Source organism: Chinchilla lanigera, unplaced genomic scaffold (genome assembly GCF_000276665.1).
Source record: "Chinchilla lanigera isolate Chin_1 unplaced genomic scaffold, ChiLan1.0 scaffold00150, whole genome shotgun sequence".
NCBI classification, from domain to species: domain Eukaryota; kingdom Metazoa; phylum Chordata; class Mammalia; order Rodentia; family Chinchillidae; genus Chinchilla; species Chinchilla lanigera.
This window is the reverse complement of record NW_004955551.1, coordinates 1784244-1798586: the sequence shown is the minus strand read 5'-3', so window position 1 is coordinate 1798586 and position 14343 is coordinate 1784244. Positions and strand designations below refer to the sequence as shown.

The 14343-nt window shown below is 44.3% G+C and overlaps 1 protein-coding gene across 1 annotated transcript in view; it reads right to left on the bottom strand.

Annotated features, from left to right (window-relative positions):
- Nucleotides 1-10232: 10232 nt before the first annotated feature.
- Wdr11 (WD repeat domain 11) overlaps nucleotides 10233-14343 on the bottom strand; it is a 55276-nt gene continuing 51165 nt past the window's right edge. Inside the window, exons 26-29 of the mRNA XM_005412176.2 lie at nucleotides 13728-13825; nucleotides 13145-13290; nucleotides 12336-12415; nucleotides 10233-11197 (exon numbers count right to left, since the gene is read on the bottom strand). Coding sequence (XP_005412233.1) covers nucleotides 11040-11197; nucleotides 12336-12415; nucleotides 13145-13290; nucleotides 13728-13825 — 482 coding nt within the window. The 3' untranslated portion in view covers nucleotides 10233-11039. The remainder of the gene's footprint in view (nucleotides 11198-12335; nucleotides 12416-13144; nucleotides 13291-13727; nucleotides 13826-14343) is intronic.

Sequence of the window (14343 nt, the reverse complement as noted above, 5' to 3'; positions counted from 1 at the left end):
ACATGGTACAGGGCTTGGCAAACACATGCTGATGCAAGTTTTGAGACTGAGGCTGGGGGAGGAGGAGGGATGCAACAGCAGGACCCTTACTCACCAGGGCAGCTCCACTAGGGGTATTCAGATGTTTTCCATCCTGGTTTACTTTTTCTTAGCCTAATATCTTTGCTGTGCCCTGTCCATTTATCATCTAGTGCAGTGGTGGCGAACCTGTGGTATACATGCTACAGTTGGCATTTCCAGGATGAACTACCAACAGAATCAGGCAGAAGCCACTGTAGGGACTGGAAGTGCTTCCAGTATGCCAGGCTGAGCAGCATGCACTGAGGATGCTCACCCAGCCTTGAGGACAGATGTGTGAATGGCTGAAATTTCAGGAGAAATCAAATTTGGCAGCAAATCTCTTTGAGGAGTGTTTTCCTGTCCTTTTGCTCTTTCGTACCTCAGCTATGTCCTTGAAGTTGTGAAGTGATGGTGTTCCTAGAGCGGGTTGGAAGTTCCACCATTCTCTTCTGTGAGAGACTCGCACAGTTTGTAAGCTGGAGTTGGGATTCTGGCCCAGGAAGTTTGATTCTGAGTCCAGGCCTCAGCTACTACCTTAGATGGCCACTCTACGTGGGGGTTTCCGGAGGCATCTTGCTGTTACCTAAGATAGCCTGGGAGGTAGTAGGCATCCCTTTACTACAGGTGTGTAGGCAGAGCCACGTGTCGCAATGGATCATGTACCAGGGATAGAAAGAAAGCTGCATGGCATGTGCTATTGAGAAGCCTGAAAAGGCTAAGAAACTTCATTCAGTGTACTTATTTCTCAGGGTGGCTTTTGTCTCTGTTTGTTTTGGTTCACTGTAAGTATTTTCTTTCCTTATTCATGAAACTTCTAGACCTGGAAAAATTTCTTGATTACCTAAAGTCTATTTTCTTATGTAAAAAAGATTTAGTTTCTCCCTTGGAAGAGACAGTAGATACTTTTGGATTGATCAAAGTTAGATTAACTCTAAGAGAGCCCTGGGGCTGTGTTCTGGAATGAAGCCTCCATCCCCCAGTTCAGGTGCCAGCCTCCTGCAAAGCATAGACTTCTGGGCTACTACTGTTGCCATAGTACCAGGCTTTCCAGAAGTCTTGGTGAGAGTGTGGTGTCATTGCTTAGAACAGCAACCTGTACCCGGGAAGTCCCTGTGTATCTCCTGTGACTGCCACTCCCAAGCACTGCACAAGGACTCCTTGGGGTGTTAACAGTATAAAAAAGAGAAAGGAAGGGAGAGAAAGAGAGAGTGAGCAAAGAGGGAGGAGGGCACTTCTAGTCAAATGTGTTTTGCTAGTGTTGGCTGAAGCAGTTCAACCAGTTTCTCCTTTCCCTCCCTCTCTTATATTTGTCTTTGCAGTGTTGAGAATTAAAATCAGGGCCTTCACCTTGATGCTATCTCCAGCCTTTCTTTGTTTATTTTGAGACAGGATTTCACTATGTCAGTAAATTGCCCATGCTAGGCTTGAATTTTGTAATACTCCTACCTCAGCCTTCCAGAATGCTTGGGATTAAAAGCACATATCACCATGCCCAGCTAATCTAGTTTTTTGTTTTGTTTTGTTTTGTTTTTTTAGTTGAAAGACTTCTCAGAACCTTCAAAGTGTCCATGTGCATTGTGAACCTCCAGGAGCCTTGAGAATGTTTTGTTTTCCCAGCCCATTTAGTTTCCCCTTATATATATTTTTTTCTTTCTGAGAAATATCCTGTAGCACTAGTACTTCTCAGCACTTCCTTTTGCAAACACTAGTCTAAGTTTAAACTGTAATCTTTGTTTTACCACCTTCACTCTCCACAAATATTTGTTGATTATCTAGTCTGGGTAGGCCTTTGGCAAGAGCTCAGAAGGGCCTCCTGTCTTCCCTTGGCTCACAGAGGTCAATTCAGGCCAGTACTGGGGCTTTGGCAGCACTGGTTACAAAGGCCAACATGCTTTATGTCAAGCTTGCTTTAGGTTTCACAACTTGACCAAGAGAGCACTGTTACTAAACCTTAGTACCAGATAAGGAAACTGAGGCATGTGGATGTTGTCAGAACTCATACAACTTGGAAATGGCAGAGCTAGGAGAGATCCCTAAGTCTGGCTCTTTACTGCCTTGGGGAGCCGTAGCTCAGGCACCTACAGGCCTGCCAAGGGTCTGCGGAGTGGCAGAGCCAGCACACCATGCTGGGGGTGGTTCTAGGGCCCAAGTATATACACGTACACACACAAGGAATAGAAATACTGGACTTCAGGTCAGAGCCTGTCTCTTAGTTCTACACCTGTCTCCAGATTCACAACAGGTAATATGAAATGATGACACATTGTTCTTTCTTGGAAGTACATTTTTTTCCTGTATTTATCAACTACAGTGGAGGATGTTTTTAGACTACACATTCCACATATGAAGTTTTCTTAGACTCGTGCTGAAATAAAATACAATATTTTTGTTAAAGAAAATGAAATATGATGAAAACAGGGAAGGGGTAGTGCTATTATATACGTCAGGAAAGAAAACACAGGATCTGTTTAGGGGCGTGCTTACCCCACACCTGTCTGTAACCTTTCTAGAACACTGCCAAGTTGGTGGTGGCTGCAATCATGCAGGAAGGCACTGGTGCGTTAGGGTGGGCACTCAGGCTGGCACTGGCTGGTCTCAAATAACCCCTGTTCTCCGGTGGCCTCACTTAGCAGCAGCAGCGATATCAAAACCCACTCTAGGCCAGACCCATATGGCCCCATTGAAACCAAAAGGTTAAAATCCACCTTTAAAAATTTTTTTAGAGAGGCTGTTTTTTCAGCTTCCTCATGTTGAGAGCAGTTCCCCCCATTGGCTCTGGTGCAAGGAAAATTCTCTTAAATCTCCATATTCTTATCTCCTGGCTTTCGTTCTACCCCTTCTATGTGCAACAGCAGCCAGACTAGCTGCCCTCCCAGTTTGGCGATATTGTGAATAAACTCATGTTTCTATTTTTACAGGCATTTCTTGCGCTCTTGATGGCTGGCGGGGGAACAAATTCAGATAGCTGTGGCCCAGATTCAGCTCCCCATCAGTGGTCTTTCCCTCTGGGACCTAAATGTGTGGCTGTTGCTCATTATGTGTGCTGAGGCTGCCTCGATTTTGACTCGAAATTTAGCTCCCTCTCTGGCTTTTCCCCAAAACCCAATCACATCAAGCATGTGGTGGATTTCATCATTTTATTAACGAACTGTGGTGTCCCAGGGAGAGGGCATATCTCACAGTTCTGGTCCTCCTAAGAAAAATCCTCATTATCTGGGTCTTCTCCTAAGGCAGCTCCAGGGCACAGCTGTGGATGGGCTGGGTCGGGTGGGCCAGCTGGCCTTCCAGAACATACTGGAGGCTCAGAGGTGCTCCGCAGCAGTGCAGGCCCCATCCAGCCTCCCACTGCAAACCCTCACCACCTTGGGAACTGTTAGCAGCTTCTCTCCACCTCCTGCCTTGGTCTATTACAGAAAAAACCACTACAGAGCCCTGCCTCCTGCTGCTGTTGCTGCCTCCAGGATCATCCCCACAGGAGTCCTGGATTTTCCTCTCCCTTCCCTGAGTCCTACTCTGCCCCCAGTGATTCTGTCTCTTTCTCAGGCTCCAGGGGACACTTTGGGTCAAACTGAAGCTGGTTGTTCTGCAAGGGATCCTCTGCACCTTTCCTCTCCAAAGATGACATAGACTCTGATACACTTTCACGCTCAATAGGGTTTATTCACCCTATAAAATGGGTGGAGGGGAAAATGAGTGGTTGAATAAATTGCAGACTTCTGACAAGAAATGGTAGTTTCTTGCCCCTGGGCACAGCCTTTTCTAAAGCAAGGCAGGCTAGGGCAGTCCCAGCCTTGAGCACTTTGTCTTCTGCTCAGAGATGGGCCTATGCAGAATGCACCTGGTCTGAGGCCCTGGGGACCCTGGCTTGGAGTGTCAACCAGGACACAGGGCAGGAGACGTGGGAAAAAGACCCAGTGAGTTCTTTAAACAGGAAGGAACCGTCAGGAAATTGGCCTCCAACTTCTCCAGTAGGTTATGGGGTTGGGAGTCTAAGAGGAGGAGACAGGCCTGAGCTTCCTACCAACTCAGGGGAAAAACTCTAGCTGGTCCCCTTTTCTCTCCCTCCCTCCCCACCAGGCAAGGCCCTCCCTATTGCACATTCACACATTCAACATGTATTATTGAGTGCCTTTAGGTGCTAGACCTTATTCTGGGATCTGAGGACCGAAAAAAGAACAAGACAAGCCGAATCCTCGTGGAACTATGATCTGGTCACTCTGCCAGACAAAAAAACACACCACTTGACACCAGGACTGCAGAGACCAAATGAAGTGAGCTCAGGGAACAGAGGGCCGGGGGACTCCTTATAAGAGAGATCAGGGTAGGCTTCTCTGATGATTGGATGACCTTTGAAAAGAGGCCTGGAAGAGGGCAGAGCTATGTGAATGGCTGAAGGCATGGGACAGGGCATAGGAGGGGCGAAGGTGCTGAGGTGGCACCAGGATGGGTATATTCAAGAAGCAGACAAGAAGAAGCCATAGATGGAGAGAGGCCCTGTCTTCCTACAGGCAGATCCTGGAGGCCCTGGTTGCAGGGCAGTGGTGCTGCATATCCTCAATAGCACTATTTTGGCCTATTACTCCTGCTGTCCTTTGGAACCTCCCCTGAACTGAGGCAGAAGCAACATCCAGCTGTCACAAATGGATCTTTGCCTTTGCTTTTATAATGGGAAGGGTGGTGACTCCTACCCTTTTAAGGAAGATCCACCTCCAAGTCTCCTTGCCCATATGCTCCCTTTCCTCTCCTGGCCATAGCCTCCTAGAGCTCATGCCGGGTGCAGGGTGATGAGCTCTCTATACCTGTGAAGCTCTGAGAGGCTGTCCATTCTGCTGGGATGAGTGTCCTCTTTGGAAGCCCCCAGCTTCAGGGCTACTTCCTGTTCCACCTCCCTCACCTTTGCCCCTACCCCCAGCCTATTCACTGCCTTGCTTGTCTCCATCCCACTTCTCCAACTCTGGTATCTGCACAACCTGGATGTCTTGCTCTTCATAGCCTCCTAGCTGTCTCCCACAGGGTGTGGGGGTCTGGAAGAGCTCAGTAAACTCATGGTGCTTGGTGGTCCTTAAGGATAGGAATAAGGGGTTGGAAAGGAATCAGGGATGACTTTGATTCTCAATCAGACTTGCTGTGTATGTGGGATTTTCAGGGAGAAAGGGCTGGAAGCAGACAGCCTGCTTCTAGAGGTGTCTCAAGGAGAGGGACAGCAGCCCAATAGGCTCCAGACCAGGTTCTTTCTACCCCAAACAGGCTTTCTGCAATCACAGAGGAAGGTTTCAAAGCTTCAGGAGTCATTCTTATTCGCTTCCTCTCCTTCCCTCTTCCACCCATTCTGGTCCCTACTCTGGCTTGTCTACGACACTTTAACAACTCTTTCCCTGAATGAAGGCTGACAAGGTGACATTCTCACCCCCTTCCCCATGAGCAGTAGTTGACAGGTCACACATGTGCCTGAGTAACTATCAAGGATTAGCGCCCACTTTGCATGGACAAGCCCTTGCAGTTGTCTTCACTTCCTCTCAGCCACCACGGTAGAAACTATTGTCACTATTTTACAAATAAGGCCAAGTGACAATTTACCCAAGGTCAGGTAGCTGGATTGCCAAAAGCTGTCCTAGGCTCCACTTCTTTTTCCCTTGCTTACTGTCTCTGGCTCCGGGGCTTTAGTCCTTCCTGAGCTGCTCTGCCAGCAGCCAAAAGCAAAAACCAAGGTGTGGCCGACAGCCACTGTAAGCTGGAGCAGGCCCAGCAGGTGCTCTGACATGTGCCATGGCATCTCCCGAAGTACAAGCCCAGACATGTTTTTAGCATCATGTGAATGAACTTATAAGGGGCTCTTGCTAAAATACATCCTCTCGGACAGCTTTTTGGCGGCCTAACAGGATAAGGTACATTTTCCTTGGCCTACACTTGGGACAGATCAGCAACTTCAAACAACCAAGGATCTGTCATGCAATTAAATCCCTAATTAATATAGAGTCTTAAAGAATACTGGAAGTATAAGTCTGGAGGACTAGATTTTGTTGTTGGACAGGTAGTTCTTAGAAAATTGTTACAGTAACTTCCCCCAGTCAACCACAGAAATCTTATTTCTTAGGCTTCCCCATCTCTCCCACAACACACCTACACAAACTTATAGTACGCCAATCCTGAATTTCTTCCATTGGATTGTACTGCACTTTCTTCTCTGAACCTTTTCCATTGTTGATCCACTTCTTGCTTCTATTCTGTGGGATTATTTGAAGCCCTCATTGTCAAGCACTGGAGGACTCCCTGACAGGGCGTCTCTTCCCACTTGCGTAGAACATGAATTGTTAAAACTTATGAATTCTTCTCTGCAACATTAATTAATGCACACTACTGGTTTGGGACCCAGCTAAGTTTCATCTCTTATCCTGTCTGAAGGGTAGGATGACGTAGACAAGAACAGGTAGGGTCTAGTGTACCTAGTCATAGAAAAGTCCCAAAGGATCTCATGTCAATCTGTCAAGATTTCAACACAAGGAAGCAAATAAAAAATTCTCAAGCAGGAGTTAGAAAACCCTTTCCTATCAAGGGCCAGATAGTAAGTTTTAGGCATTTCAGGCCACCTGATCTCTATCACAAGTACTCAATTCTGTTGTCCAAAGTGGCCATGGACAATGAACAGGTGGACCTGGTGTTCCAGGAAAACTATTTACAGAAATAGAGAGGAGCCTGGCTGGACCGACCCCTAACCTAGCACATCCCCTGTTAGAGCGCTGTTGGAGAGACCTCCCTCTGTGGCTCTCTACCCATGAAATTTGGTTACTGAAGCAAGGTAGCTGAAGTACCTCAAGCTACATTTTTAGGATGGCAACAGAGAAATGTATTGTAGTTCATCTCAAATTCTCAAACATGTGTCTAAATCCAGTCTTTCTGAAGGGTCTGGAACAAGTTTTCTTCCTTCATTGCTCCTGACTTTGCTAACTTTAAATATGGAAGATGTGACAGCCAAAATCCCTCCTCATCTCAAATCCAGAAGGTTCTTCTTACTCTAGTACTTAGTACAATGACTATTAAGTCAAGTTTCTCAATGTCCCTAAAAAAAAAAAGAAAAAATATATATATAAAGGAGAGGTGGTGTTCATTTGACTTTCCTAGGGCATGAGAGCTAAACATTGAAGAGAAATGCCTGATGTTGTCTACAGATCCTTATCTGAGAGCCCCAGTTTCTCAAAATCTCCAGAACAGGAGAGAGGTGTAGCTTGTAGAGGTTATTTCGGGCTGCATGGCTGACCACACATATGTAAGGAAATAAATCATCCCGAAGCCCTGAATGACAAGAAGGAGGGTGAACAAGCTGCTGCTTCAAGTTTCTTTCCTGCCCATTTCATTGGATTACACCGTTTTAAGAACTACAACCAGAAGGTCTAGCAATTTCCCTTTGTTTCTGTTAAAATAGCAGCCAAATACAAAGTGTAAAAATATCTTCACATTTTAACTGGAAGATTTCACTGATGCAGAACTTGTTTTGAATTAATCAAAATAATCATACACAGCCTCCCACAGAAATAGCCTCATCAGCTAGAACACTGCTTAGAATATTTTCACCCACCTCTCACTCCTACCTGGCAGAATTCTTTGTAGTTTGTTATCTGATGCTGTCTTTCAATCACATATTGTTGCTGAGAATGAACTGTCATGGGTAATCACAGGATTCAGGATTTACTGAAATACAATAGCATCTTCCTGTAAGAGGAAATCTCCAGAAAATAAACAGCCAAGACAAGAACTGTCTTTTTACCTGTGTCTGTTCGCCTGAGACTTTCTGATTACAAAGTAAGAGGAACATGAAGTTTGTATTGATGCCACTCTGACAACTATTTTAGAAGAACAAAACGTCCTGCTGCCACCCCTAAAGCAATGGAAAGACCTAAAGCAAAACTGGGGTGAGATACCCCACCTTTGGCAGAATCACTCATGAGAAGGAAAGGAAGGAAAAATGTACCAGGCCAGGGAGTGAACAGCAGGAATGGTCCAACAAGATCAGGCAAGAGTATCATCTAGCACTGGACCTTTCTCCTGCAGAAGCTCCACCTGCTGCCCAGGTTTTCCAGCCACCACCCGTGTTTATGACGGAGGGAAGGGCTGCTACCCTGAAGCCACTCTCCCTGTCCTAATTCCCAACCCCAGCAGCTGGCTTCACATGTGAAGCCTTTTTTACAACAATGCATTGATGACACTGTTCTTAGAGATTCTTCATAAGATAAGCTATGTTCTGAAAGACTGAATGTGAAAAACAATTTGGCTTTGTTCAGCTCTTGACTTCTAATGCTTCAAAGAGCTGAGTATAGCAGCTTTAGCATTGTGGCCAAGATCATAAGGAAGGCAGCCACATGTTGTGGTTGAAACAGACTTTCACTTGTATCTTGACACAGACTTGGTCTTTGACTACTGCACTAACCAGCTGGCCTTGACACAAACCGACTTGTGGCCTTGTCTACCCAGTAGGTTCCTACCAAGCTGCTGTGTCTGGTCCCACTTCTTTGGTTTCCATGATCTGGCAATGTCTCATTGCTTGTTTGCTGGCTTCTGTTGTAGTCAGGGTTTGCAAGGGAACAGATTTAAAACAAAGCACATAATTTATAGGATTATATTATTCACCCAAAGTCAAATGCATGGATCTCTGTTCATGCCCCAGAGATCCAAAACACCCAGCTGAGGGCCTGGATCCCATGGCAATGTTCTGCATGAGTTCAGCTGAAGACCTAATGCCTATAGCAATATTCTCCACCAGCCCAACTGGAGACCTAGAGCCCATGACAATGTCTCATGCAAATCTGTATCAAGGATCTGCACTGGGCCTAAAGGCCTAAAGACCAATGATGGAAACTAGAAAGTCTGTGCCAGTGGGACAAAAGATCTGTGTCAGCAGGCTGAGAGATCTGCACTGGAGCCAGGAAGTGACACTCAAAGTAAGGACCAGAGCTCCCCTGAGGTGAACTGCAGACATCTTCAGCAACACTGAGGACCTGAGCTCCTCTGATAACAGCTGAGTTTGCATCAGGAAAACCAGCATGAGAAGCTTCTCTAGGAGAATCAATAGCACACCATCTTCCCCTCCAGTCTTCCTTTTATGCTGTTGGCAACAACCCTCAGGTGAGCCTTCCACACCCAGAACCACAGTGACTCAGTTCAGCTGAATGTTACAAATTGACCATTGGTTAATTCACCACAAATTCCAAATCAAAGAATGCTACTTCTCAAGATACACCACTTTGGAATAAAATGTTATCTTTTCCCTCTCTGCTCCCTAAGCTTGGCATTTTGTTTCTTTAGCTAGTTGATGGTGATTATGGCTGAATGTATGGGTCCATCCCCCAGTGCAATAGTATTTGGAGCTAGGGCTTTAGGACTTGATAGGCTTAAATCAGTTTGGTTTACATTAGTTTAGAGAAGGGGGTAAAATACATGATGGGGTCTGTACCTTGTAAGAATGGGAAGACAGAGAAATCTCACTCTGTGTATACACACGTGGAGGAAAGGCCAAGTGAAGACACAGTAAAAAGACCACCTTCTATAAGCCAGGAAACAGAGCCTCCATCAGAATCAAACCTGCTCATACCTTGATTAGACTTCCAGCACCCAGAAATAGGAGAAATAAAGGTCTGTTACTAAAGCCACCCGTCTGTGGCATCTGGATATAGCACCATGAGCTGAGACTGAATAAACAAAATAGATGGCTAACAAACAAAACATATCAGAACAGTAATTTAAAATAATACATAATATAAAGAGAGCCTTTAAAAATTCTAATGTAACTTGGTTAGGCGATGAAAGAACTAGTAAAGGGAGCCAGGTACAGGATCAAGGAATAAATTGTGGATTTCTTCTAGGGCTGTTAGCCAAAGTGCTGGTCTGGAAACAAGCATTACCGGGCAGGCTGTTTCTTGGCAGAGGGGTCAGACTGATGGATTTCTAAGGATAAGTGCCTGCGGCTGTATCTAAAAATCACACCTTCTGCTGGGTGCGAGGCTATGTGCCACCCTGCCGGCCCAGGCCCTTGCCTCTAGAAGCCACGTGCGGAGCCATATGCCCCTCAGGAACTTGGGAAAATGTGCTCTGTGTGAGTCCTGCTCTGTGCTGATGCTGGAGGCTGGGCAGCAAGCAGACACCTTAGCAGCCAGCCCTTTACCCATGAACAACTCAGAGAATACAAAGGTCCCAGTGGAATGTTCTTTTTATTTATCATTTTTGTTAAGTTACAGACATTGAAATTTTCAGCAATAATTTATAACAGTTATAGTCCATATATTTCAACTACTAGAAAAACACAAAGACAGAAAATTAAAGTACAAAGAGACACTTCAAAAGTGAGGTTGCTGTGATGCATTACAGAAGTTAAAATTTAAAATATCAAAGCCCCCACAAACTGAAACTGAGACAAAGCTTAAAACTCTCCCATGGGCCTGTATCCCTAAAATTACAAAATTTGTCAACTGCCTAAACCAACGAATCAACTATATTTTCATGGTAAGAAAACAAAAAATGCTTTGGTAAGCTATCTTTAAATATTTTTGCCCTGTATCTTGAATGATTACATATAAACACAGGCACAACACATATTTGAGAATCTTCCTCAGAAACTTCTTAGTTTCTCAAACATTTTTAGATTTAGTCGACGACAAAAGCAATTCAATCCTTAAATTTTAGTTTAAAAAAATTATAAGCATTTCCAGGGATCTTAAAGCTCTCTCTTGAAAAGTATATAAAATAGTATGTACACTTTCAAACTCTGAAGCACTCACATTCTTCTGACTCAATGCAGGATACAGAACTTGCTTCTAATATAAACGCCCGCATACCGCTGTACAAGGAGAGCCTTGGGAAGGTGGTGAAACAGCTCACAAAGACCCTGTCTTCCTCATTGGTCTGGATCTCAACCATGACCGTGACCACAGCCAGGTCAGTGCCCCCCTCACACCCCGCTTTCAACCTCAGATTCCCTGACACACAACCTGTCAGTCCTCAGTTAGTGATACCTTGGGGGATTCAAGTTCCTTCAATAAATCTTTGCCGGCCTCACCAGCTTTTGATGCAAAATGAACCGCTCCCTGTTTAAAACCAAGATTCTTCAAACTTCGAGCATAGTCTGCATATATGGCAGCGATGAGCTTCTGTACACAGCAGTTAAGGAAAAGAGGACCAGAAATGGTTGGGATGCCGCTCCACCCAGGCTCTGCGGCCATGAGAGCCAGCTCTGCTCCAGGGACTCATAGGTAGCGCAATGGGTTCAGGTGTCTCTGCTGGGCGGAGTGCTGCCTCAGTCTACAGCATCACTGTACTTTGTACCAGGTGAGTCCAAAGCTTCTCCTCCCAGAAACCCAACTACCTTCTTTCCAGAGTCTCCTACCCCCTATACTCACCTGAACACTGGAAAGAGAAAAATGGGAGAAGAGAAACTTAATGAGACCCACTCCACATCAAAGTCTCTTAGAGGTGGGTGGCCCTATGTATGTGGATGCTGGATTTATACACAGCTCTGTTCGTTATATTCTCGTATCTGAAATGGGCACTTTGAACCAGTCAATTTCACCAGTAACCAGGAACATGATCTTGAATAGAATCAGGCCATAATTTTTAAAAAAAATTTTTGGTTTTTAGTTTTGAAAACATATATGCACAAAACTACATACCTGATATGTAGGAGGCCAAATGTAATAATTCAACGAAAGGTGCAATGAAAAAAAGCAGGCTATGCAAAGACAAATAATTGGGAGAATAAAAGGTGATTTGAGTGATACATGAAAGAATAAAATGATCTTAGTTGTGGATGGTCCACCATGGCCTATGTGACACATTTCTGTATCTTGTTTCATATCGCAGTCACTATGTGTACAGTCGATGTTCTTCTTTTACACTTTCTCCAGTCATCTTTTCCAGATAAATATACACAATTTACTGGGTGGAATGCCTTCTGTTGAAGGAACACTATTTTTAAGTATCAGGCCTTTATACCTCTCCTAAACTATTTCCTTCATCTTCCTTTTAAGTTCAAGAGAACATTATTAACCTAGCGCTCCTCCCTCTGCCATCCTTCCCACCTCCTCTTCATCCAGTCAGGCTTGACAGCAAAGGTGTATGACCTATGCTCTATTTCTCTTCCCATTTCTCCTTCTCTCTTGGCTTTGGTGAAACAGAACTTGAACTTTTCTCAATACAATATGTTCCTGTCTTACAGCACAACCAAGAGAAATTCCAAACCTCAGTGATGTCACTTTCTTCCCCCTCAGCATAAATGTCCTTGCAAAGGATATCTGTGTCTTCGCTGACTTCAAAAGCACCATACTTGAGACAAGCTTCCACAAATAAGGCCGCTCTATCAAAGTACCTCATGCTGCTCGACAGAACAAAGTAAGAGTTAGCCTTTGTGATTTATGTCTCTTTGGGCAGAGTCAATTAAGGGTGTGTTTCTGCCTGCAGACTTGGACACATTTTACCTGAAAACTGAGTGCTGTTTGAGTCACTCCAGCATCTCTCTAAGCCCTAGTTTATAAAGGAAGGGAGAATGCACATGCCCCCAACCCCAAGCTTTGTTACTGACACTTTGTCACTGATACTGTCAAATAGTTTAAATTCACAGAAATCTACAGCAGTATGACAAGGACCATGCACTGCTATCCAGATTTAACAGGTAGTTGTTAGACATATTTGCCTCAACTTTTCTCCTTTGCTTCTCAACAAAGGAATGTTCCACGAGAAGAAATGGGTCTCCTTCTTTGTGAAGTTCAGGGGGAACATCCTACCTTGCCATACTTTCTGTTCCCTCTTAGTACTCTCTGCTTTCTCTCAGCTGTTCTGGACAAAGCTGAATCCTTCCCGATTCTGTAAAAACTTCTTTTTATTTTCTTTTTAAATAGGTGCCTATTGGGTTGACCAGTATATTGATAGGAAAATATCATAAGTTCTAGACCAAGTGAAGAATTAATGAGTATAGGCAGTTCTATTCTTTAGGTTATTTTTTTCAAGGAAATCCCTCTGCTTATTGAATGTTACCATCCAGTAAAGCCTCAGAGAAGCTGAAGCAATTAATTATGGACAATACCAAGTAGCCCTCAGGGTGTACCTGTGAAGCATCTCTGCCACGTTGGAAAAGCTGCCCAGAGATAGAAGGACTAGGAGGGCCTTTGACTTCTGATTAACTTGTGGAGAACAAAGGTGGTCAACCCACCGCTTCAGAACATCAGCACATTCTTCAGAATTTAAACGGACCTAAGAAAGATACCTATGTTAGAAACAAAACATTCCGCACTCTAAAGAAAAATAATTAAATCAAAGTAGGATCTGTCCCTCTGAAATAAACACTCAGGTCTGCTTTGCTAACACAGCGCCCCGAAGCTGCTGCTTACTGTGAATGGTAAGATGATTTGTGCCTGCTAGACTGAGGCCTGGCAACATGTCTGGGCTGCAGGCTGGATTAGACCCCAGCAGAGAGACGGGACAGCTGCTTTCATTTAACTGCTACTAATGTAAGCTCCATTTTCCAGTAAGAAATGTGGCTTATAAAAAAAAGGAGGCAGGATCAGAGTTTCAAGAAAACATTTGCAAAGCAGCTATGCAGGGCACAAAAGACTTCCACATCATGGGTCAGAGGCTCAAAACTGAGCCATCCATCCCAAATGCTCAAGACACCTACTACAGTCACCCACCTTTGCAAGCCATGCCGCCCGATTCCACTCGCCATACGTCTGCAGGTAGCGGCAGGCGTCTGCAGCTTTGTCTATCAGGCAGAGCAACTGAACACCCTCTGGAAGACAGAAGAGCAAGCCTCTCACATGGCATTGCAGCACTCTCTTTGAGAAGTCATTAGAAAGCAAAATGGTCACTTGATTTCATCTAGCCTGTGTGTTTTATGCAAGTTGAGCATTCTAATGTGAAAATCTAAAATCCAAAATGTTCCAGATTTTGAAACTTCCAAGGCACCAACATGACACTACAAGTAAAAAATTTTCACATCATGAAATTTTTGTTTCATGCACAAAATTATTAAAAACATTGTGCAAAATGATCTTCTGGCTATATATATATGTAAGGTACATATGGAACAAAAATTAATTTCATGAGCAGACTTGGGTGCTAGTCCTGAAAAAGCTTATTATACATATGCAAACATTCCAAAATCTGAAAAAATCCACAATCTAAAATGCTTGTGGTCCCAAGCATTTCAGATAAGGTCCACTTGACCTGGACAAAAAAAGTACTCTTGACTTGAACTTACTGTTCTTTTTCTTATTATTCTCTTAAAAAAAAAAAAAAAAAAAAAAA